This window comes from Linepithema humile, chromosome 7 (genome assembly GCF_040581485.1).
Source record: "Linepithema humile isolate Giens D197 chromosome 7, Lhum_UNIL_v1.0, whole genome shotgun sequence".
NCBI lineage: Eukaryota > Metazoa > Arthropoda > Insecta > Hymenoptera > Formicidae > Linepithema > Linepithema humile.
Window position 1 is genome coordinate 17,284,979 of NC_090134.1, and position 26,391 is coordinate 17,311,369.

General features: G+C 46.4%; 3 protein-coding genes across 9 annotated transcripts in view; 2 read left to right on the plus strand and 1 right to left on the minus strand.

Moving 5' to 3' along the window:
* Positions 1-181: 181 nt before the first annotated feature.
* LOC105669993 (coiled-coil domain-containing protein 43) lies at positions 182-2,608 on the minus strand. The gene is made up of 4 exons (XM_012363244.2): positions 2,466-2,608; positions 1,837-2,310; positions 856-1,244; positions 182-778 (listed from the first exon to the last, which is right to left on the minus strand). Exons 2-4 carry the CDS (start codon positions 1,999-2,001, stop codon positions 706-708), a joined length of 627 nt encoding a protein of 208 aa, XP_012218667.1. The 5' UTR covers positions 2,002-2,310; positions 2,466-2,608; the 3' UTR covers positions 182-705.
* Positions 2,512-4,125, plus strand: RFeSP (Rieske iron-sulfur protein). Of its 2 annotated transcripts, none has more exons than XM_012363238.2 (4): positions 2,512-2,813; positions 3,115-3,267; positions 3,346-3,523; positions 3,620-4,125. In XM_012363238.2, exons 1-4 carry the CDS (start codon positions 2,606-2,608, stop codon positions 3,903-3,905), a joined length of 825 nt encoding a protein of 274 aa, XP_012218661.1. In that variant the 5' UTR covers positions 2,512-2,605; the 3' UTR covers positions 3,906-4,125. The 2 variants fall into 2 exon arrangements, with proteins under 2 accessions (XP_012218661.1, XP_012218662.1); XM_012363239.2 differs by having other exon boundaries at positions 2,512-2,699.
* Positions 4,126-4,346: 221 nt separating this feature from the next.
* The window catches only part of chinmo (Chronologically inappropriate morphogenesis), a 52,852-nt gene continuing 30,807 nt past the window's right edge, over positions 4,347-26,391 (plus strand). The window contains exons 1-3 of one of the 6 annotated variants that reach the window (XM_067359147.1): positions 11,129-11,249; positions 12,717-12,758; positions 18,398-18,625. In XM_067359147.1, coding sequence (XP_067215248.1) covers positions 18,505-18,625 — 121 coding nt within the window. In that variant the 5' untranslated portion in view covers positions 11,129-11,249; positions 12,717-12,758; positions 18,398-18,504. The other 5 variants (XM_012363234.2, XM_012363233.2, XM_067359148.1 and 2 more) reach the window with 5 other exon arrangements.

Below are 26,391 nucleotides of genomic sequence, written 5' to 3' on the forward strand. Positions count from 1 at the left end.
CAATACCAAGATGACTAGGTTTCGACTCGGTATCTTGTGTGTAAATATATACTAATAAAAAAAATACAAATGCAAAGGGTACGTCTTCCTTATTTCATCCGTCCGTCGTACTTAATCCTACTTTGGCTTAAGCGCTATTTCTCTCGCGCCTTTCGCATTTCGCAGTACTGAATATCGAATATCAGTGATTTAAATAGTTTATTTAACATATTCATATTAAATACATGATATAATGAAATATATAACGCGGCGCAGCAGCGCATCAATAATGAATGAGAGTTGCGTCGATATTCAGAACCATCGTCAATCATTAATAACTGATACAACGTAGATATAAGTTCTGAATAAGGACTTCAAAGTGATAACGTTAAAAAAAATAAAATAAAATAAAAATAGTATAAATAACAAACCTTTCGAAGGGGACAATATTTTAGAGACAGAAGGCACAGGATGATTCAATGTTATATCGCAAAGTTATTTCTTTTGTGATGTATGCATTCATATTGAATCTACGAATTTATCTTCTAATAACATGGACACTACACACATCGTTCTAATGAAAATATAAGATCGATGGCTGATTTAAATAATTGTCGGAGATCGTTGCATGTGCACGACGATAAAGACAGACATGAATACCACAGCATATATGTTTTCGATAATCTTTAATCTTGAGGTAAATTTTACGCCACTTTCGTATCGATGCTACCTTCGCCTTTCTCCTTTTTGGGTTTTTCTTTTCTCCTTCTTCTCTTCTTTCAATTGCTTTTGCTTTTCTCTAAAATACAAAATTAATATTTACAATTTTACAATTTCAATCAATCATACAATCATGCCTGGTAATCATTGTCTTACCTGTCCTCTTTGTCTTTCTCTTTCTTTTTTTGGCTCTCAAGCTTAGCCTTTTCTCTCTTTTCTCTTTCTTGTTGTACGATAGTTGCTGCATTTAAATTCTTTTCAATCCCACAGTCTCCGCCACTGGCTCCATCCTCCTCCCCATCTCCTTCGCTATTTTCTTCATCCGACATTTGACTGTATTGTGCTAATATAGCCTCCCGTATTCGTCTCTCTTCGGCTGTGTAATTTCTCTGTATCATTGTGGGCAGACTTTGTGATTCCAGCATCCGTGCCAATCTAACATCCACATCTTCTGTTGGTGGAGGTGCTGCAGCTATATCTTCAGCTGGCAACCACTCTGCCCATGCACTTAAGATTTCCGCTACATGTTTGCTGATATTATCCTCCTGCAAACAAATCAAAGTTCTGTATTGACAATTCAACAAATATTGCATAATCTTATGTAAATGCATGAAAGTAACAATTTATTTTTAGAGCAATCTAATTGTAAGTAAACTATCAATATCATATCGATATAAGATTCTAAAACATAAAAATGAACAAAATGTACATTAGAATCTTATATCACTTGGCAGGCCTAGAACTTTACTGCAATGTATTAAAATTTTATATTCTACAATTCTAGACCACTTCTTCTTTGTTTAAAATATAAGATTTCAAAGTTCCTAAAGTGCTCCAATGATTCTAAGGCATAAAAATGAATAAAATGTACATTTTAACGTTAATGTACATTTTATTTATTAAATGTTAAGACGTGTGGCGCAATATTACATTCCAGTATAATAAATAAGAGTTACATATTATGAGCTGAGTCATCCTAAATACGCGCACACGAATAAAGATTGCTAAAGAAGAACGCATGGAAAATAAAATCACGTACTTTCGGAGTGGCCTCGCATCTATTTTCGACCGGCTGATGATGCAGCCACGCGTATTGTAACCTTAACGACTCGTATTGAGTGAAAGACCATCACTTACTGTAACACCTGCGAGTATGCTTTCGAGCGCCTCCGTTTTCTCGTCTTCGGATTCATCGCCTTCGAGGATACCCTTGATGTACGTAGCGAAAACACTCTCATCCGTATTCAGCGCCTGGAGCTTTTCGCTGAGCCAAGCGTCGAAGGAACCTGCCGCGACCGCCATGACTTCGGCTCTTACGCGATTTATCACTGGCACTCCTTTCCGCGCTCGACTAGAGGTAAAGGAAAAAGTATAACTTGCCGCGTCAAGTCCTAAAACTGCGCCAGCAATCACATTTTGACGACTGAATATCACTCCACGGCGACCGAGTCGATCATCTACACGACGGCGCGGACATCCCTCGGCAGGATTGTCACACCACGAGTTGCCACGAGCTTCTATTCCTCACTCACTGCCGCGGACGCTCCATCGCGTCCAGGAGTTTACATCCCGTGTCGTCATCCAGCGGTGGAGTGTCATAAACACTAGCTACTGTTAAAAAACACAAGTTAAACGATTTTTATACATTTTTTCCTTGTAAATTTCTTCTTTGCGTTATTTTCTCAAAATTCTGAATATACCTTTATTTTATTCCAAGTACAATTTAGATCAGCAAAGAGAAACAAATATTTCAATTTGAGAATTACCGTGTTATCATCAGATGAAATAGCGATTGCGCGAGAACTTGACGGCGCTCGCCGCAGTCTGCTGCGGCGCAGTAGTGTAGTATCGTTCCTTGGTCGTGAATCTGTCGTTCCTTTCATTCTTACGAGTGGTTCCCGTAAAAATGAATGTGATCGCAAAATCGACGGCCCTCTCGCCGTTCCTGAGAGCCACGGCGACAGCCGTCTCGAACGGAGGAAAACCTGTAGCTGCGACCGGTAAAGTTAACAAGCCGAAGGTTTCCGTTCCTCCTCCCGTCAAACGTGTCACCGGACATAGTATCTATCAGGATCTTCTCACTGGACCTACATGCATAAGCTCGGGAGTCGCAGGTGCGTTTGCATTAACAATTCCTTCCTGCGTGGTGATGAGTACTCTGAAAACATATAAATCTTGATAAATCGAGACGATTCGCAATCCGTGATTATATAATCAATACATACATCTAAAGTCTTACACTTTGCAGGTCACTGCGCTACCCATCGAGCTTATGTTTGCAATGTTGCACCAAAATAGTTTGTTAAGGATATAGCGAATTTATTGCGTCAATGCATTGCATTTTCATCTGTAAAAGATCCTGATGAAGCTTTCGTATGTAAGAGCGATAATATAATTTAGGTTGTATCGTTGCAGCCAGCACTCAGGTGCATCAGCGGCGTTTGGCCCACACAGACATTCAATGGCCAGACTTCTCCCACTATCGCAGAGATTCAGTAAATGACCCAAGTGCAAAAGCCAAGGAGACTGAGGCGGATCGGAAGTCCGTTTCATACATTGTGACAGCTGGCAAGTATACAGAGAACATTTAGTGTTGCATCCGGTTTAAAATATGGAGCAATAAACTAACTTACCTCCAATTTTCAGGTGCTGGTGTGGCAGGCGTCTATGCGGCGAAAACGCTAGTGACCGATGCTCTTAGCATGCTGAGTGCGTCGGCTGATGTGTTGGCTATGTCAAAGGTGGAGATAAAGCTGGACAGTATTCCCGAGGGAAAGAGCGCTGTCTTCAAATGGCGCGGAAAGCCCCTGTTCGTGAGACATAGGTAGCTACAGAGATATCCGTTTTCTAACAATATTTTTAAGAGATATCGTCCATCTCCATGTGATACTTACAACGTTTGTTTCACGAAAATCTGCAGAGTTGGATCAGAAATCGCGACTGAAGCCAAGGTGGACGTTGCAAGCCTCCGTGATCCAGAAGAGGACAGCGTTCGTGTGAAGGACCCCAAGTGGTTGGTTGTCATAGGTGTTTGCACACACTTGGGCTGCGTGCCCATCGCTAACGCGGGAGACTTCGGTGGTTACTATTGTCCATGCCACGGCTCTCATTACGACGCCAGCGGTAGGATTAGGAAAGGACCGGCCCCGCTAAACCTCGAAGTTCCACCCTACGAATTCATAGACGATTTACTCGTTGTTGGTTAATGACTATCCGTTATCTGTAGTCAAATAATAAAATTATTTATGAAATTAAAATGCTCTGTGCACGCGTGCAACAAGGCCTGTTGTCAACGCAGGAAAAAATCGGAAAACGTTTTGTATATTTCTCGAGACGTCGAGACATCATTGAACATTACATCGCCGGTATAGCGAGGCCGCTGTATTGAATTTAGAATAAACGTTAAGTAAAAAAACCTTTACAAAAGGCATTGTTCAATTTTACTCATAAAATATATATACGCATATTTATGAAATATATAGCTTTTTAGGAAATGTGTACACTTCTTTGGAAGAATGCATGGTAGTTTCTCGAATAATTTTACGAGACACACTTCGGCGAGCGAAGTTCACCGAATCCCCCTTTCCCGGAAGCCCCGCGTGAGTCCTACACGCAACACGCACCCCTCACGTCGCAGCTACCCGCAATCGCAACGCAATTCGCGGCTCAGGGGCAGGGGTTGCGGAGATGTCGCTGTTTCCGCGAGGAGGCGCCAGCGAGCGGCGGCGAGGCCGAAATTTTCGTTGCCGGCGCGGAGTCGTCTATGAGGGGCCGCGTGCGACGACAATCGTCATCGCAATCGCCGGGCGATCGCTGTCGGTACTCTACAATCGCCCTCGTCGCTGCTGGCAGCGTACGGACGAGAGGAATCGCGCGTGTGGCGTGATAAAGTACGTGATTTACGGATACTTGGTGTGTTTACGTGGCCGCGTTCTATCGGCCGGCGCGCGGTGTCTCCGCTTGTTTTTTTTTTCCTTCGGCGAGTCACATACAATACATTGCGTATACGCGCGCGCTTTAACCCCCTCGCCGACCAGCTGACTCTCCCGCGTTCTATCTCTCTTCTATCTCTTCTCCGTCTCTTTCATCCCGGAACTGACACTTGGAACCGCTGCCGGCGAGGCTTCGCCGACGATGTATTACCTGGTCGCGCGTCGTCAGCGAGCCACGCCGCTACGTCAAAAGGGTTGAAAAGCGAGAGAGGATCCATCGGGCTCGAGAAACGCAAGGAAGTGCGGTTCAATTGCCGGTGAGTACGTAAGCATTGTTTACGCAATGCATTGTTAAGCGGGAATGTCTGTGTTGGTTTTTTTCTAACGCCAGAGAAGAAAAAGCGAAATTTCATCGCGACGTGAAGAATTTTGACAAGGTATTCGAACGACTATGTATTATTGAAGCGACCAAATTGAAAAATTTATTTCTGTACCGGAAAAATTTACGAAAGCTACGATCATGTCTTTATTGACATTGACAAATATATCATCATTATTTGAAATATGTAAACTTGCAAAGTATGAGTCATTTTTGCGCATTATTATTGATCAATTAAATCATTTTTTGTCAAAATTCATCATTCTTCATATTTGAACGTAATATGATATTGTATATATATTTTTGGATGTGTATATCTCGCATAATATTAAATAAAACTAGCTTTCTGCAAGTATCTCTTGCGTTGAATACGACGTAATAAGTTTCCGAGTGAAAACTTGCATGGGCTTCATTTCTAATGCAATTTAACGCGACTTCCTCCGCGCGCGGTTGCTCCAGTTTTTACAAGTTTCCACGGTGATGAAATAAACTTTTCAGTTTGTCCTGCGGCAAATGCTCTCTTTTTTTGCGACAAGCCAGGAGCTCGCTTAGACTGCTCCGCAGTGTTGATATCGCATTCTTCTCCGCGTGGAATTTCGTACGTGTTCTGAAAGCCGATATAGACGCGTCGCTGCGTCGAAGACAATAACAATAATTGCGACGGTAATTGGTGATAGACGGTTGTCATCCCGTTTGTATTACGATTATCGTCGTACTATTAATTGCCAATCATTTCTTATTATTACTTTTATCTCGCCGATTTATATCTGAATTATATTTATATTTGAACAACAATATCCGAAACCCCGTGGGTTTTTCTTGCATTTTCAAGTAAACTTTCTTCTCATAATTTTTTTTACTAAGAGTTTATGTCGAAAGGTTCAAGTTTATATAAAAAATTTGAGAACCTTGTGTGTATACTCTATGGAGAAATTCAAACTAGAAACCGTTTGAGAGTTTTGTACATACATTTTAAATACACTACATATAATGTCACAGTCGATGATAACAGTGATTCAACGAATTTCACGAATTATAGCATTTATAATGCTCGTGCTCCTTGTTTGGTAACACAGGCTCAGGCTCGCTGACATGTGTTTGTGTATCTGCACGCCTGGGTCATTTCGCGCGATGATTTCCGTACTTTGCATCTCAGTAACGGTTGTGAAAGCAATCACCGTGCTGTCCCTCGCTCTTGTGTCTTTTCACGGCTGCCGACCTTTATATATCCATTTATGTAAATAACGACATTATTAATTCGACGCCGCGTAACAAATTAGCACAAACGATGCATATTCAAAGTTCGCACGTGGAGCAGCTTTGGACCTCAATCAGCTAAGTATATAATTAGAATAAAATTATCACGCAGTGGAACAAGGACATAAATAAGAAATTTAGCATTTATTTGTCCTGTATTGATTTATTAGTAGAAGACGATATTACGTAAAAATTAACATTGACACATTCGACTCTAAATTTCGATTAAAAAAGTGAATGTAAAATTTAAAGAAAATATAATATCATAAAATAAAAAAAATAAAAAAAACGTGAAGAAGGTCCAAGCAAATACATAATGTACAACGGACGTTCGCGCGTAATATTCCTAATATTCTTTGCCCATCGATCAATTATCCGATGTGCTCTCTTTCGGAGATCTCTTTCGTCGCCCTTTTTTCGGCAAACCACCCTTCGCAACCCTGTTCTGGCCGGGACTGTACACCCGTTGTTCGCAAAGACGATCGTTACCCACCCCGGGTGAAGGATCTCCAAGAAAGTTGCAAGTGCAAAGGCTGAACGGACGCGATGCAAATGCCCGCCAGGCCCCGGCATTCTAATTCTTATGCGTCAGCGAGCGAGAAAACGCGACCGAGAATGCGGCGCGCGCGCACGATAGAGAAGGGAGCTGCTGTCTCCTCACGCAGGATCCAGTTTCCCTTTTCTCTCTCCCTTTCTCTCTCTTTCTCTCCTCTGCTCTCCCTTTCTCTTTCTCTTTCCGCTTTTCGCCTCCGACAGCGCAGGACGACTCTTTGCTGCTTTGTGCCCTGCATCCACCGAGCGCACTCGTTCTCTCTCCCGACACACGCGCGCGCGAAATTGCGTGTGCCGCAACGAGAAGAAGAGTGAGAGAGAGAGAGGGAGTGAGAAAGGGAGAGCGAGAGCGGAACCCCGCCGCACCACGCGGGCCTTCACGCTGGAGGAGAATCAATAGATGTGCGTTGCACATCTTGCCCCTCCCCGTCCCCCCGCAGGCCCCCTCCTCACGCGTTTTCGGCTGCCACCGCGCACCCTTCTGCTACTGACTCCGACCTTCGCACGCGGGTGCGCCGCCGTGTACTTTGTGAGCTGCGTACGATTTACGAGGATCACGGGCGATCTGCGTTTTTGCAAGTCATCGATCTGAAGAAAAGCTTTCGAATAAGCGCGAAAAATATTAAATTGCTCGCGTTAATCGAGAGGAATGTAAAGAAGCGCGATGCACATTCTGAATGCGCTGCGTATAACACCGTCAGTGTTGTATGCAAAAGTGAAAATGCTATCTCAGAAACAGCCTGCGTTCGCGAGGTTAGATTCTTTTTAATTTATAGGAAGAAGATAGAGGAATATCATTCTCATTTCTCTCGCGTCGATGAATCGATACGAGCGTTATCCATGCAAAGGTCGAAGGTTTATCGGCGGCTGTGTCCATTCGTGCGAAATTAATTTATTATTTTCCGCGTACTTTCATTTCGACGATCGTTCGTCCGGATGGGGCCTCTCGAATGTTCAACTCCGTTCGTACGTATCCTCGTGTACCGCGACCGCGTTGCGTTCTTGTACGCCATGTTGCCCAGCCACCACGCGCGTGATCCTATCGTCTAGGAACTCGGCGCATAAATCAAGATGTAGTGGCAGATAAAGGCCAATTGCCGCGTAGAAAACGGTGTAATTTCGTATGTACGACTCGTGCCGTCCGACGTCGAATTTCCCCGCGACATCGATTGTCCATAAAGATACCTGTATGACGGAGCTGCCCTTTTTCGACCAGCTACTGAATTATTTACATCGACGATTGTCACTAAGATGGCACACCTTTCCGTCCTGTCTTTCGGCGTGACGGCGACGGGGAAGGGTTAAACGAGGAATATATTACGGCGCGTTTCCTAAACATGTTAGAAACAACTGTCTCCTGCGAGTTTGTCAGAGGGACATTTTTACGTTCCAATTAATATATGCAATATTAAAATATCGATCGTGATAATTTTACATTTTTCATATCGAGGTAAAATTCGGGGGGGATGAATTATTCACCGCGCAGGACAAATTGGAACATTTTTGAAATTTCTCCGATACATCGCACTCCTCATCTCACTTTCGATCGAATTCCCCCGTCGACGAGGGAAAGGATGGTCGTCGCGATATCTACCACGTCTCGATATTACGCAACGACGAGAGACACCCCTCGAAGATATAATAGCTCTGCAAATAACGGCCGTTTCCCTTTCTTCCGCGGCCGTGCATCACCGTCGGTTCGAAAGGAAGCCCTCGACTTTAAGCGTCGCGATGCCGGGCGTCGCATCGGTTGCGTTAGGTAGACCGAAAGTAGCGACAAGGTTTGGAGGTCGATAGGACGAGAGCGAGGATTGAAGGCGAAGGGACGGGGGGACGAGGGGGGGGGAGAGTCGGCAAAAGCGAGAGTGCGAGTAATCGTAATCGTAAACACATCGCGGCGCAGCGTGGGCGGACGTGAGAGGAAAGGGAAAACCGGGATGAAGGGGAGAAGAGGGAGAACCGCGAAGAAAGGGAAAGGGAGGAGAGCGAGGGTGGAAAGGAAGAGTGAGAGTGAGGGGAGGGCGGCCGAGAAGGGGCAGGGGAGAAAGAGAGAAGGAGAGAGAAGGCAAGGGGTGGACGAGAGAGAGGCGCAGGTGAAAGTGAAGCGAAGGTGGTCGAGTTAGAGCCGGCAGCATTCGGGGAGGGTGAAAGGAGGTTAATGATTAGTTCTTCCGAGGTCGGGGGCTGTTGCCGGGTGCAGGTTGCTCGGCTCTTCCCCTCGGCCGCCCTTTCCCTCCTCCTACCCCCTCCGGCCACCGCCTCTTACCGCTTCCTGCCGCCATTCCGCGTTTCTCCTCTCGCGCCGCTCGTACTCTCCGTCTCGCTTCCTCTCGGGATCTCCCTCCCGTTGTTCCCTCCTGGAACCCCCTTCGTGCTCTCGGCCATTCTACCAACCTCCAAAAATCCAGACCCCACCACCGCCGCCGCCGAAGCTACGCACGCACAACGTAGTTTGAGGGCTTGCAAGGTTGTTCTCCCCTCCATATTCCGGGGTTGCTCCCAGGAACGTGTCGACTATTTATGGGGCCGTAGAAACCGCGGAGTATATACGCGCTCCTCGGGAGTTTCTCCTTCGGCAAGAATCTTATCGGACGATCGAGATTTTCTCGTATGTGGAACGAAAATGTGCCTGGCGCCAGCTGCGCTGAGGGCGTTTTTCATTTTATTTCTATGGACCTATCGTCGGTCGTCGATCGCGCGTGTCACACACTTTCATCTCTTACATCGACTCCTGAAATTGGTTCAAATCCGAGCTTAACAATGTTCCCCTCGAGGAATAATATTCCCATTTTTATCCGGCACAAATTCCTACGGTTAAAATACGTGTTCGAATGATTGAATTCGTCGTTCCCGCGAATATCGCACGCTCATTGGGCAACGTGAAATATTAACGCGATTCCGCTCGTCCACGTCGCCGCGGAAGACGCTGCACGATGTAGCGGCGGAGTTTGTTGTATCGATTCCGAAATTAGCGGCATCTCCGAGGAGCTCGCGAGAGGACGCGTTCAGAGTCACCTGCCTAATCTGACTAACAAATTTTATGCAAAGGGACAAGTGCCGTGCATGTACAGCGGGCTCCAATCTTAATGATTAGAACACGGCCGCTGAGAGATGCTCCGCTTCTCCCGAGCGTGTTAGAAAGATTGCGCAAAGCACAGCCGTTCCCGCACGATAATTTCGAATGCAGGTGCACGACCCTCCGCTGTTAAGAACGGTCGCCCGTAATCACCGCCGTGCATAAATATTTAATTTGGCCGCAGCCATCGCGCTTATGAAAATTCATATTAGAACCGCTGCGTTATAAGAGGATAATTCTGAATTATCATATTACGGCGCAAAGTTCAGAGATTAGCAAACGCGATCTACTTGAAATTTAAATTTTCATTTCTCTCGAGCGAAATCCGTGTCCAATTTTATTCAAGATTTCTAGGTAAAATCTTACGAATGATTAGAGCTGTATTTTAATTGGATAGCTGTGTTGATTGGTGCAAAAATAATAATAATTTATGCGACATGTTGACCAATGGACTTACGTTTATTATTTTCGTCAGCAGTTTTACGTGCTCGGATAAACTTTCTCCGCGGTCATAACTCTGTTTACTTAGGCCGCTTCGCCGATAGCGAACCTATGGACGCGATGCAAAAAGCGAATTCAGCGTTTCCACGCGTCCCTCGCGTTTTCTACTGCGCCCATTACGTAGCAACGGGCTTATTTTGTCGATTCCTGCCGCGGCGCCGCTGCGTCCGGCGCTTCCGTTTTTCATTATCCGATAGTCGGTAGTCAAATTATCTTATCGATTGTGCGAAACAGCCTATCTCTCTCTCTCTCTTCCCCCGCAAACGAAAAAGTAAAAAAATAAAGTAGAAGAGGAAGAAAGGTTCACCGCAGCACTGCGCAAACCCGCCCCTTGCAGCGTCAGCCCTGGCTCCCTAACGGCCCCTGAGGACTTTCCAGCGAAAGTGATGGCCGTGGCTGCGTAGAAAAGACGCGGGGGTGGCGGTGGCGGCGGCGGTGCTCTCTCGGAGGGGCGGCAGAATTGACGGAGGGGTTGGTTTGGCCGCGAGGGAGGTCGGCTTCGGAGGAACGGCAGGAAGACCGATAGCGAGCGAGCGAGCGAGCGAGCGCAGGGGGGTAGCGCGGGCAAACGCGGACGGGGGTGGCGGCGGGAGGGGTGGGTGGTTCGCCGGTAACCTTGCAACCCTCTTGCGTACGCGCGCGTCGCAGGAAGGGGAAGAGAGACTGGAATCTCGCGGCCGCAGGAGGGGTGGCGGCCGGTCACGGGCTTGCGAAGGCAGTCGGGGGTGCAGCCGCGCACCGGGGCGGCAGTGACGGGCGTGACGTAGTCGGAGGAGGATGTATGCCCCTGTTGGTGAGGGCCCCAGGAACCAACGACCATCCCTGGTCAATCCATGGTGTCTTCATCTGCCAGGTACGACCGAGACACGACGAGCTGTTGTTGTTGTCGTTGCTGTCCGTTGTTGTGCCGTGCCGCTTCCACCTGTCGCGTCATCGAAACTCACGTCCCGGGTCGCTCGATTCGGGGATTTGCGTGAGTACCTGTTTGTTTTGGCCGCGATTCGCGCGGAACGTGTGGAGGGGGTCGAAAGGGGGTGGCTTTGAACTTGAACCGTGATACGTGGAGGAGTAATACGATAACCGCGAAAGCGTGTGAATGGGTGAGATTTTCGGATAGCGTCTTCCGATCGATGGCGAAGAAGTTGAAATAGTTGCATTTTTAATACACTAGTGAAAAAGGAAGTCGTGTTCGACTCGTAAAGCGAACATTTTTTTCGTCTTGCTGATTTTCTATGTGAGAGAGAGTTTTGAAAGATTATTTCTTCTGGTTAGTTATGTATTCTTAATTAGGTATTTTATATATTTTTCTTTAATTTTCTTTAATTTACGCTCTATCGTGTAGCTTATACTGTGTGTAGTTGGCACGATTTTAGAATAGCTATAATTTTATCAATAATGTTGAAATTGTGTAATATTTGGCATATAACTGCTGTACTTTTAACAATGTAACAGCATTATTGTACACAACAACAACATAACATCAAAACATTAAACTGCTTATTAAGTTCTAATGTCCGCAGTCGCGTCGCGTGTTTATAATACGCACTGCTGATGATTTGCATCGGTCATCGAAATTTACTACTCGAATTAAAGTTCGACAACTTGTTAATCGCTGTTTTCACGCAGTTAATGCTCTGTATAACGTTGTAACAATTCCGACGAAATTACGGTCGAGCTAATCCCGCGGCTCGCGCGCTCGTTAAGCCGCCAGCCATTATTACGTGCATACACCGTGCTTTTACGTTTCCTTTGTTTCGACGTCCGTCAGAACACGTTCATACAGTACATGCAGTATCCACCAGTGGTACGTCGTCCCGTATCATCGTACGTGCATCGCGGTGCGTAGCGGTACCTCGCGCGGAAGTCGCCGCTCATTTCGTGGCGTCGTAAAAGGGACCGTACATTCCGCTTCTTCCACCTAATTTCCCTCCCCGGTGTCGCCGGCGGTGTTGAAAAAAACGCGCATAGCCGGATTCCCGCTCCCGCGGGGCGGAACCGCCCGCTAACGACCTCCATTCGGGAAATTTATTGCGTCGCGTTCGTTCCACGGTGACTAGAAAAACTATCTCCGCGGCATCGGACTTGAAAAAGCCAATGCGACTTCCGTTTTTCGAAATCGTTTGCTCAGCCCGTCGTTCGAGTCTTTCGAATAAAGCCGCTTTGTATTAAAATTCGGAAAATTATTACAACAAAATTTCAGAATCGTAAATTCTTTGACGGGTTTAGTATCTTTTCTTTATTTCGACATGTTGATAATTTATCGATCGATTAAGCAATCAATCATTCATAACGCGATGGGTCACGGCACAATTATTTGCAGGAAAGGACGGTGTGCACGCGATAAGCTGATGATTAAAAGAAGGTAAGATCCCCAAAAAGAATCAATCGTATTCCGGAAGCCGGCTTTCACCTCCAGATCGGGGAACGATATTGCATCGGAGGCGAACATAGCGCGTCGCTCGTGACGACGAAGTAGTCCACTAGTAGGGGCACACGGCTAAGTCGGCCCAAATCGTAGGGCCACCGGCGGGGGAAGGAGGAGGAAATAGCCGCGAAAGAAAGAGAGAGAGAGAGAGAGAAAGAGGGGGGAAGTCGAACGAGCCGGGCATAGAACAGTCCAATTCAGATCGTGCTTCGCGCTGGGCGTTTTCGGCGCGTACGCTTCATTCGCGCTTCGTGCTTCATCGTTCAACTTGGCGAAGGACGGTATCGTCCTCGGGATGATTGGCATTGATCGTGCGTCCGCGACGTGGACTCCACGTTGACCGCCGTGAATAGTCGCGCTTGTTGCATCTCCTCCTTTTGTTCCGTTCGCCGTTTTGTGAATGAGTCACGGTGATTCGCACGCGTCGATGCATGATTTTCCGAAAAACAATACGTGATCGTTGCGGCAATAGTATCCTTGGATGTGTCGCATCAAGGATTTATGAGGATTTAATTACGGTGAGAGATTTTCTTTTCTTTTTCTTCGAACTTTCATACATATTTCAGGAGCGCAAAGCATTTCCGGCTGCCAGTTGCAATTGCGATTGCACTTGATTGTTCGGTATTGAACTCCTGCAATGTCCGAATATCGAGTCGCGCTTTCGCCGCCAACGAAATTCACGAATCTTTCGAGCTGCGCGAAAGACGCAGCTTTAGGAAATCGAAAATTGCAAGCTGTACGCGGACCGTCCCCAAGAGCCGTCAACATCCGACGATTATTCATCGCCGGCAAAAATGCGCTTACATCATCGCGTCTGATTGAAATGGATCTCCGTCCGCGCGAAAAAAAAAAAAAAGAGCTTTGCGTCGCCCGCTTCACTGCCAGCGGCGAAAGCGCCGATTAGCTTTTTCATTCGTGGCGAATCTCGTTTTCGAGAACATTCATTACGCGCCGCCAACCTGTTATCTGAAACTAGTTCCCAAGACATTGACCTCCAAATTAGTTTCCGCCGCACATCAGCTCAGATTAGCCTGTCACGATATTATTATGCTATCTATCTATATCTATCTACCTGACACATCTCGAATTCGCGATCCTGCGGACGAGCGCGGTCTCAGCTTTCTCGGCAACGTGACCATTTTAATAATCCGCAGAGCAGTAACAACGCGAAAAGCATGTAGCTTATTGTTTTCCCTAAAATGACGGTCGTGTTGATTCAATTTCTACAATCCTTTCAACGTCCTCGTCCGGAGTGAGATACGTCGCGAAATGAAATCAGAGCGAAATTATGTATTGTCCTGATAATCCACGCGAGCTATCTTTTGCTGTCGTAACAGAGACCTATCTCCCTCGATTTCTTCTCCTCTTTCCCGGCTTTCCCCGAACCGTGAACCTTCCGTTATCATTGTCAAACGTATTCGCGTCTCTCGCTCCGGTATTTTCATCAGGCTAACCAACCCTCTGGGTGTGCTTTCTCCACCCCTGAACGGTTCTTGCTGGGATTCATGCAGATATCTCTCCCTTCTCTCTCGTATCCTTGCTCGAAGGCAGGATGCTGTGAAACTTGGTCAGAGACGAATGGTTGCAATATTGATTGCTTTTTCGTGAAGCGATCCCTTTCGCAAATGTATTTTCCATCGCTTTCACACCAATTTTAGACCGCGCCCATTAATGTCTTTCTTCTATTCAGATTTTCCAATAGCAATTATTGTCGTTAATTTCTATTAATTAACGAGCTTGATAAAAAAACCGTTTTTCAAACCGCGAAACATCGCTGAATTTTAACGTTTTTAAGCGCAGTTACGCTGCAAGAACTGAAACTACAAACCGTCGGCTATCTTTTGAGCGAATCGTCGCCGGTACCCCTTGCACTTCGACGAGATTTCAATTTGTCCACAGTAACGAGCGGCGGCACATCCTACGAAAGCACTAGCGCGTTCTTAAAGCCATTGAGCGAATCAAGCGCGACGCTGCTCGGTGGAATCGAATCGTGGCAAGCTCGTTGCTCGCCGTAACGCATTAACACGGCTTCCTTCCTGGAAGAAAAAAAAAAAAAACAACGGCCAATAGCGATGTGACGACTTTCTGCTAACATCGTGCACAAAGGCGATCGTGCTTATTGCTGAAAGAGGAAAAATAAGCCACCGCCGAGGCAGGCGCCGCTCCTGTTTTTTCCGTCGTGCCACGATACGCACTTTTCATATAGAAAGCCTCGCCCTCCCTTTCGTTTACGTTAACGCGACATCTCGGCCATCCTTTTCCATATACTCGACGTCGCTCGTCCTGACCGTCCTGGTAATACCCGTTGCCGTACTCAGCCCACCCCGTGACGGTATCATCCCTGTGACGAAGGCAAACGACTATCCCTTTCCTCTCCTTTTCATTTCCTTTTTCATTTCGCTGAGTCGCCCAATTTCTCCTTCCGCGGAGTCCGACGGCTGACTCCGACCATTCATTGTTCGGCGTCGACATAAGCCGCTTGCTATCGGAATATCGGAGCTCGCGCGATCACGGAAGCTTACGCGTATTACGAGTGCAGGGGATCTATTTTCGTCTGTTTTTTTCGTTGGCCACATATTTTCGCTATCCACGCAAATACAGATACCGCGCCGGAGCGAGTGAAAGAGAAAAAAAAAAAAAACGCGAGATATTTGCATGCTGTTCATAATTGAATTTTCTCTCTCTCTCTTTTTCTCGGAATAGAGTCGAAAAAGTCGTCGGTGTGCCACCCCCTTTCGTGTATTTTCGGGAACTCGAATTGAGGAGGCTCTGTTTTTCCGAACCACGGACGCGATGACATAATACCGCCGCCATAAGAGCGCCGAATTACGACGCTGCCGGGCGCGCGCAACATTGCCCACACACGCACACACGCCCGCGACCTACGCTGCAGCGCGCGCGTGTGCGCGCGCTGCCAAGGCGTTCGCCGGTCGCGCCGTGTTGCAGCAGTATTGTGTACATACACACCGTGTTTGCGCGCAACGCAAGCGCCGATGCGTGGTGTGCGTGGCCGGAGGCGCGCGTGCGGCCCGCGGCGACCTTGAGCCTCCCTCTCGGACCCTCCGTCCTCTCCAGCGGCCTGCGTGCGTTTTGCCACCACACGATGCCGCGGTCCCTACCTCCTCGCCACGATGCGTATATCTCTCTTCTCCTCCTCCTCCTCCTCCTTCGACGCCGCTCCTCCCGCGCCTCTCCTTTTGCGCGTTCCGGAGCCACGCAACTCGGAGGCGCCTCCAACGCCTAAAATCTCCCTCTCCCTCTCACCCTCGTTTTTCGTGCCACGGAGGTTCCTAGCGATACGCATCGATCGCGCCGCCGCTGCCGCTGATTTTTGATCCGAGAGTGTTACGCGAAAGTGTGCCGGTAATAATTACCACGTTGAGCCCCTAACGTTCTCGCCTGCCGGAGCGACCGCGATTGATTTCGCGGCAAAAACATACGCAATTTTGCACAGGCAGAAGTGTGCAAAACATTTTTTCAAGGTTGCGCACGCACAAGGCTTTTCTTCTCTCCACTGCAACGAGCTTCGGCCGCTTCGCAAGTGCTGCGGGTACATGTTAGATGAGAAGCGACATCGGTGGGGACGCGATACCTTAGAAATGTCAGGGAGGAAGGGAGGGAATGATGTACGAAAATGAGACGGGACGAGAGAAAGAGAGTCGCAGCGCGCGCGCGAGAGAGAGCGACAGAACAAGACAGTTCTCCGGAGAAGGAGAGACAGAAAAAAAAAGTGGAGGAGGGGAGCACTAGGCTACAGAGGACCGCGAGAGCCGAAACTTCTAACCTTAAGCAATCGCCGGTGATCCCTACCCCTCCGAGGAAGCCGCCGAATCACCGATCCCCCGCCCCCGGCCACCCACCCGACAACCGGCTCCCTTCCTCCGGCTTTCGGTTCCGAGTTACCGCCACCGGGTGTCGAGAACGCCGAAAACTCTCTCCCCCCCCCCCCGTTCCCCCCACACACACGCCGGTTCTATGTAACCGCATTTGCATCCACACCGATGACCCATATTCACGCTCTTCTCCACGGTGATACACTAGCAGCGGTTACGGCGGTTCCCTCAGCGTGCTGCTCTCTCTCTCTCTCTCTTTCTCCCTCCCTCTCTCTCTCTCTCTCTCCCCCTCTCATCCGGGGTCCCCCCTGCCACACTCTTTCGAGCGGCTCTTTTGCCTGATGTTCCCTGTCCCCCCCCGCGCGGCCACCGCCTGCCTCGTTCCCTCTCGGCCGCGATTTTTCGGCTCCCGCGCGGCGACGTGCCCTCCCCCGCGCGCAACCCGTACGGACCCGGGCCCGGCGGCACCGTCAACGACGACAGTCACGCGCGATTCGTTCATGTGCCGATGCGCGATGCAAGCCGGTGACTCGATTTCGGCCGGCGAGTAGTGCGTATAGAGTCAGTCGTCTATCCAGTGTTCACGCGATCACTGCGTCGTTGCCGGAACATACACAAGCGCGCATACACACACACACACACGGCGGAATATCCGAAAACTCTTTGCCTTCTCGCGCGCTGGGTGATACCGAATCGATCGATCGATCGGCCTGCCGGCGATACAAGCGCGCAGTGGACGCGGATCATGCACCGCGTAGAAGACACGTGCGCGCGGTGCGGAACTCTGTCGTAAATCCTTCCCTCTCCCTTTCATCGATAGTGCGGTGTGCATTCCGGAAGTCGCGGAAACGTGGAGCGGAAGGAGACGTGGAGTGCATTGAGTTTTGCCGGCTGCTGTTAAATCGACGCTGCTGCGAGTGAATGAAGTCACCGCGGCTACGCGTTAACGCTCGTTGACACGCCCCGTTGGCACCGGTATAAGATCTCTCCTCTCCTCGCTGCTGGACGTTTTTTTATCGCGAGCGTCGCGGAAATGCGGTGGAATTTTGACATGGCGCGGCCGGCATCGTGCGATCGCGGCTCGTGAGCGCGATAGGAGCACTGCGCGTGCGACCGCGACTTTGAAAAAAAAAAAAAAACTCGGAGTAGCATCCCGATATTTCGGCGGCTCTCTCTGTTTCTCTCACGCCTTCTCTCTCCTCGCTCGACACTCGGCGTGCGAAACGGCGGCTGCGACGACCGCGCGCATCCCAGTAGCTTCTCTGTCACGATAAACATATTACGCGCGGAGCGAGTGAATCGAAAGAGGTATGTCGCATTTGTGAGGTATCTCGTATCTCGAGGTTATCAACACTCAAATGTTGGAGTCACCGTAGTGTGATCTGATATTTCTCCGTGGATCGTTTCATTCACGGTCCGAGATTTCGGTATAGCTCTATCCAAAGCTTGACAGTGCATGCAATAGCAAATAATGAATTATTTATCAAAATGGCTCATGACAAAAATATCAACTGTCTGATGCAAGGCTTTTTTTCATTCTTCTTCGGCGACTTTCAAGCTCTTCCAATCTCTCTCTCTCTCTCTCTCTCTCTCTCTCTCTCTCTCTCTCTCTCTAATGTTTCTCATATTGAAATTATAATAATTTATAACTCTTTCTTTACAGTGTATATCTGTTAATTGTCTTTACATCCTGACGAGAGAGAAGTGAGATCCGGTCGATAATCGAGTCTGCTTTCTGCGTAGCTGCACGAGCAATTGGGCACGAGCGCGATCAAGGAGGTAAATACCCATTGGAAGGTAGCTGCGAGAGAAGCGGTGAAGGTCACGGAGTCGATCCTAAGGGTGGCATCATGGACTCTCATCAGCACCAGTTCTGCCTCAAGTGGAACAGTTTCGGCAACAATCTAGCGACGGTATTCTCGAACTTATTCAAAAGCGAGAGTCTCACCGATGTCACCCTGTTCTGCGAGGGTAAGTTTCTTGATACACGAAACATATTTCTCATTGCGATCTATGCGGCGCTGTGAATAAATTTCTTATCGAAATGATAAGATGAATGAATATGATTTAAAAAGCGGCGAGCCGGCGGCTTTTACAGCCAAATATTTTGAGGAATATAATTAGACTGAATAATGCAGTGACGCGATAAACGAAATAACAGCTGAAGTGAAATATGTAGTTGACTATTTTTGACAAGGCCTTGACTCTTTGATCTCACTTATGACATATCTTTTTCCGGCACTACGAATAGATTTTTTATCAAAATAAATGATTTAAAAAGCAGTGGGTCAGCTTCTACGGTCAAACATTTGGAAGAATAAAATTAAACTGAATAATGCAGTGACGCGGTAAACGAAATAAAAGCTAAGGTGAAATATGCAGTTGGCTATTCTTCACAAGGCCTTGACTGTTTGGTCTCACTTATGCAGGCAGAAGGTCGATGTTTAATGCGTAAAAAGAAGTGTGTTTTCTATTGAGTGCATTCGCTCATAATATTTTTCAAGTGTCGCAAGCGCTGCATTTGCCATTACATCAAATTGAATTTAAAAAGTTTTGTGCGCTTCCGTGTCGAGCATAGACGGGCTTTCACTTTTTCGACACTAAACGCCAAGCGAGAACCAAAAGATTTCATCGTTATTCGGCCGATAGAACGCCACTCTCAAGCGCGCACGTGCTGACGTGTAATTAATAAGACATCGGCTGTCGCAACAATGCAAATCAATCTATAATTAATACTTTTCCCAATATAAATGTCACGTGCCATATAAATAGCAGTCAAGCGCCATGAACATTCTTATGTCGCAATATTGCAAATTGGTTCCTCTTTTATTAGGTCAGACAACATTCATTTGGCCAACATAACTCGTTTTCTAACGGAACTACGACTACTGAATGAATTCACTCGGCTAGAGGAATTTTAATTAAAAATTGCATAAATTCAGAATACAAAATTGTAGATATAAATAACAGGAGAAAGAATATCGTTTGAAGTATACTAAAATAAAATGAATGAATTGTGACGAAAGTATATTTAGCGAAACATAAATTGATAAATATAATAATTCGTATGTCACAATAGCAGCGTAATCTCTTCAACGATTAGTACAGCGCGGCAAAAAATCGATTTAAAGTCTCGTTCGGTCCGTTTCACACTTGAGAAAACCGCGTCCGACCAAACGTGAGCCGTGACTCCTAGCGCGAAAGGGCCGCGCCAGCCACGCTATATCCGCGCGTTACCACTTCGCCGGCGAGTGGAACAACTTGGCGACTTTTGCATAGCAAATGCAAGGGGGTAGTCGAACGGGGCGGCCCCCTGGTGGCCGCCCAGTCGCGGGCGGCGCGCAGAATCAGTCAGTATGCACACGCGAATCTCGGTGCACGGTGCGCCGCCCGAATGCAGCCTACACACACATGCACACTTATACAGGCAGAATTTCCGTGTAACCGTCTCTGCCCCACCGACGCAGCGAATGCAGCGGGCAACTCTTGCGATCCCGTCCGCGCGAAACCGCAGTTCGCACCGAGCCGCGGTGCAACGCGCTGCTTTAAGAATTTCGATCGCGCGAATCCGTGCGAGTGATCTCTCGGATGCATCGAGGGATAATCGGTGTCGAAATTTATCACGGAGGATATAAACAAAGTTTTGTCAATAAATTCTGGTAGGTGCGCAAGAAGGCTTTAGATGCGATATGGATATCATGCAGCTGTGACACGAAGTCAAGGAAGTTTTCAGTTCGACGCTGAGTAAACACGTATTATATTGCAGTTAACGTGCGCAATAAGTGTACACGCGATATATGTATTTATTGCGAACGGAGGCGCATCGGAGTGACGTCAATAAAATTCGGAAGAGTTTATCAGTGGAAGTGCGCGATAAGGGTCGCTACACGGTCGGCGTAACTGAAACCAAATATTCATCTCTTTATCGTGCACGCTCGGGATAAACAAGAATGTGCAACTTTCGGCGACGCAACGGTATTTTCAATCGTGGCCGACTAATGCAAGATATATAAGCACGATAAGGCATGTATGTAGAGATTCCTCCGCTGTTCCGTTAAGAGAGCAGCGCAAGCCCGACACAGCATTCCGATTGAACAACCAATCTTTATTGTATGCGAAGACCGTAGAATTGATCGAGTTAATTGACTAGTTGCCCCATCGCTCGCCGCGCCAGTCTTTTTTTTTCCCGTAACGATCTAGTTATTTAGATTGACGAAGTAGCCTCGTCACGTATTTAATACGCCGCTTATCGTCAAATCTCGTTGTTGCTGCAATTACGACGACTGTACTAGGTAACGGTGAGAGATTCAACAACGTTGGAATGCGTGGTCTTGGGTTACGAAAATTTTTACGGACATTCAGACTTCTTGTTATTGCATTTCCTGGATTTACGATTTACACTGAAACGAAAGCGAGATTTCGCGAGGAAATTTTTTTCAATCCACCAATAATATTATTTACATGCGATCGTTAAGTTCCATTTGTCTTAATAGATAAGGATAAACAGCCTTGATGGAGCACGTGCAGTACATAATCGGCAAAACATCGGGCGAGCTAAACAGTGCGTCGAGTAAACACTGTAATTTATCACGCACTGGTCTGATATCTATTCGACATACAAACCGGATAAGTATACCGCATAAGAGTGATAGTGCGAGAATATCTCTTGCAGTTATTATGCCATAAATGTACGAACTCAACGAGTCAAGTAAATCGCTTCCATAGCTTCTTTGCTCGTCACTTTCGTTATCAGAATGCATTAAATTCATTTTCAAAATTCTCGGCGGAATAGACGACTAAAATGAAGAAAAATAATATTGTGATAAATTTTCATGAAGTTTTCATCGCTTTTTTCTCGTTCCAATTTTTCTCAGCAGATCAATCGACGAATCAAAGTCCGACAACTTCAAGGCTAGAATTCACATCGATGCGCGATATAAAAACGCTTCCCGCTTCGTGCTTTCCGTCTCGCACTTCCGAGACCCTCCTCACGTTTTTATCGTCGAAATTAATTCTGAACCGCGTGTGCAACCGGCACTGTCGCCGCACGGAGACCCGTTAGCCAATCCTCGTCTAACGCTTTCACCTCGCGCTCGCATGCGTGTCCTGATTTACGAAAACCACAAGCTGCCGAGTTGCGAGTGCGCTCAAAAAGAGCGATGACGGAATAGGAATGCAATGAAAACCTTGATAAGTAATTTCTCGAGGCTCACCGGCAAAAAAACGAACAGTCCACAGTCTTTCGACCTATATTTCTGAACTGAGATCGAAATAAGAGTTATCTATTTTTTTACACGCGTTCATTCGCGAATGTAAAGATGCTATCTATTCTCTCCGTATTCGTTTCTATTTTTGAGTGTCGCCGAAGTAAGCAGATAAGAAACCATCGATTCGAAAGGGCAAAGCGGAATTAAAAATAAATTCGACATGCGGGAAGAGTTCGAGGACAAGAGTCGGGGAAGGAGTGAGGAAAGCTTTATGGGCGTGGGCGCACGCATACGCGTATGTATATGGGAAGCCCGAAAAGTAGGCCTCTTGGTCACAGTTAGATCTGTTAACCAAGTGACCGCCTGCTCGCCATGCTTTTTTCGCTGCACATAAATTGCTGATATAGATGCGCGCTGCGACTGGACTTTTTTCTCCACGTAGTACGCGAACTTTTTTCTCCTTGAAACGCAGGGACCATGGTTTTCGATCGTGATGGAGATCGCGCGTACGCATGAAATTCACGAAAAAAACAAACGATTTCAGTGACGCGAGAGATAGAGTTATCTTCACGATCCATCAATCAATGAGTTGATAGACCTTCACTATTCGTCAGATCGTTTTGATATCAATTGCAAAGGTATGTTATTTTCTTATCGGGCAAAATAGTCTTGAATACATAGATAAATGTTGTGTACCGTGTTTCCGTATCTTTAAAGCGCTTTTGAGAAAACTACATTTTAAGTTGGATAAACAGTGGCTAAGTGCAGAGCAAATAGGAGTACAGTAAATTAATAAAACAGTGAATTAAAATTCTATGCCAACAGGAATGTACAGGTATGTTATTAATAGCTTCGTATGCTGACAACATTTTCAAAACATTACGCAGGCGATAATACCGCGCGCGCGGTATTGTTTACCGGCGAATTAGCGCGCGACGTCTCAAATTGGCGCTAAAGAGGAAGCACGAGAATCGGAAGTAGCATGCAATCGTATCAGAAAATACGAACGAAGAAGAGGGCAATTGCCTGCGACAAAACACGCTCGTTAATGTCAATCTACCGATATAAATCGACGTCACTCCGAGCAATTACCCCGTTCTATCGATTCAAGGCTAATATTATGGCATAAGCAGGAAAACTACTCCAAGGTAACCGTAAGTTCGTTTCGCCCCCGAAACGCGAAGCATCGATTGAGACATCGATGGGCGCCCAATAGCCGCGGCTCTATCGTTACTATCCGCGTCGCGAAGACCGACACATGTGTGTGCGCGCGCCCATCACTGGCTGCGATATCTAGCAAGCTTTACAGCCCGTTGAATTTAGAGCCAGGGAGTCATATATCCGTCCTCACATATATATGTCGCATACGACTATCAGACGCTTTGGGACACACGTGTATGCCCTTCTATCCTATTACGCAACCCATTGCCGAATGAAGCCTGTTTTCAATGACATAATTTGCGATAGAGTTCGAAATCTAAAGTAAACGCGGGTGAATCAAGATCGTTTTTAAGTATTTTCTTTTTAAAAATTTATTCCATTCGCTTAATTTATTAAAAGAATAATATAAATGGGGGTGAATTCGATCAATTCTTAAATATTATAAAATATTTAAGAACGACTCGCTTTAGGTTATCGATTCGATTCATTTACTTTACACATGATTTCGTATAATACAACACACACATTTGAAGAATCAAAGTACACACATAAAATACATATCATTGATATATATTTAGTATCTTGATTTTGCAAATGTTTTATGTATTACACATAAAGCCGTAAAACGTACTTTATCGCGAATCATATTTTCTAAAGTGGGCTTTAACGTTGAAGCAAACAAAGGCATGCGTGCTGTTTCACAAGTAGTTCATCGTTTAAGATCTTCGTCGAGTTACGACAGCCTATACGAACAACGGTGACATTCGTAAGATTTATCATGGGTTTAATTAGAATTCCAGTGCATACCCATACGAGCGCTATGCCGTTACGGTATCCGCGGCGTGCTGCAAGACGGCATGTGGAACGTTAGAAACGGCACATATGTACCGTTCGCCCTCGGTCGTGTTTGAGCATGGATAGCCTCACGGATTATCGTCTTAGATGTGCGACATGCGACGCTGCTGCGCCGTAAAATATTACGATCTGCGCGAATCGCACGTGTCACAGTTTATCTTAAATATCACACTTATCTTCTGCCGCCCAAACAACATATAAATCAAGGTTTTCACGAGATCTCCTACATTCTTACTTTCCACATTACTACTTTTATGAGTTATATTGTTTTATTCCAACTTATTGTACTATAGTAATAAATTATTTGGCGATCACTCAACTGAACGTTTGAAAGAATTTGATGTATAAAACTAAATTTTCGCATCGTTTTCTTAAACAATGTTTTCGTGAAAATTGTAGCATTTATAGTATATTTCATTTTTTTCCTGAATTTTATTAAATTGTATTTAAAGATTTGTGACACAAGGAGCTTTAAAAGATTTGTGTAGTCTTAAGATTGAGTAATTTAATTAAAACTTAATTCTTTGATGTACGACGGCTGAATAGTATACAGAAGTTTAAATTGGCTTAGACATTCTCGAATATCAAGGGATTTGAATATAAGTTGGTTTCTGGGTCAGTAGACCTGCTGCAATGCGATAAGGCGGCGACCTCATTTTTTTTTTTTTCGAGCATTGCGCTATCTGAGCAAACTAAAAAGGTCGGCCCTCGAAATGGGGAATTGGGTCGTGCCTACGCTTCACGGTTGAGTGTTGCAACCTGAACGGAAGCCGTGCGAAGCGATAGTGCATTAGTGCGTGTCTGGTGCTTCCCCGTATGCACCTGCGTGCACTATGCAAGCGGTTAAGAGTTTCATGAATGATCGATCGCAACCGGTCGCAGCGCAGCGCGCGATCCTGACTTATATTTCAAGCCACGCATCCGGTATGATATCGCGCGATATTTACTATTGCATCCGCCTGTGTGGCGGATACTGTTTGCGGTCACGCGAACGGATATGCCGGCTTGGAACAATTCTACACTGTAGTTTTTAAATTTGTAATAAATGCATGGAATAAATTATTTGTCGCGATTACACGTCAACAAAAATAAAGTAGAAACTGAAGGACAGAAATGAAATATGAAAATCATTAATGTGTCGATGATCGTGACAGAAATATCGAGACTTTCGCGCAAGGTCCACCTGCCGTAAATAACAAAGCGATCGTAAAAGTCTGCGTTTATTTCCGGAAGTAGCGATTCATGGTCGTATCGGCGGCGCATTCTCGTACTAAATTTGCCGCACCAATTGTGCCTCTCTTCGCCTGATTTTCTATGCTTCCGCATGAATGAAACATACCATTGAGTACGTTAGGTGACCTAAGTAAAACACAATGCACGCTATTTACGAGCAATGTCGACATATCTTCGGCGAGAGAATACCAGGCAAATGCTGCCAGGAGATCTTATCGTTGTCCGAAAGTGAATCACGGCCAAATCACATGTCGTGCGAAATTCAAATTTTTTGCCAAGTATACCGCTGCCCTCGGTACCGCAATAAGGTCGTTCTGAGGTTGAAGGGGCTATTCCTCAGCACTCGTTGCTCGAACGAGATTTTAGCAGCGCGATTGCTCTCATAAAGTCCACATCAGAATATAATTATAAAGATAAAAAGCAATTATACGAGATGAGATGGTGAAAAATGAGGTCGCGACACGAGATATCTTTCCTTCTCTCTGTCAAGTTTAGGGTTAACTGACGTAGCTTATTTTGAGAATAATCAAGCGTATCGCTTGCTCGCTGGACCTCGAGGTGCTATCGCGAAGAACGGCAAGCCGGGGCTCCTCTATCTCGCGATGTTATTCTTGTGTACGCGTCATCGCACGTTGGCGGAATGCAAGGCGAAGCCGGTGGTGTATAGTAGTAATTCGAGAGCCTCGATGCGTGACCGAGGGTCCCGAGGGGGATAACCCGGCGGGGAGAGAGAGAGAGAGAGAGAGAGAAAGAAGGAAGAGAGAAGTGGCGAGTGAACGAACGCAGCGCGCGCGCTTCGCCGCTCGCAAACTCCGCCGCTCATGGCAAAAGTACACTTCCTGGAGTCAAGGTTAGCTAGCGCGCGCTCTGATGCAACAGGATGCCGGCCATTGACTTCGTCTCTATGAGGGTCATCCTCCCCTCGTCCTCGTCCTCGCGTTCCTGCGTCGTTACGCGAAAGTTTCCTGCTGCGCGTTGGGTGAATGCACTGCAGCGAGCGACTGGTTAAAGCGATATTATAGAGCATTGACGTCAACAATTTAATTATAAAAACCGCGCGGAGGATTGGTTATGTAAATACCCGAATTGCTAATGCACTTTGTTGGATATTTATTTAAAATAAATGGTCAAAATATTTTTGATAAAAAAAGACGCATATCTTCTACATTCCGCGCACGGAAATATGTCTATATATATTGATGTAATAATATGTCTATATTGATTTCGGCGTTCAACGACTGTCCGATCTCGGACATTCACTGATATACATGTCCTTTTCCT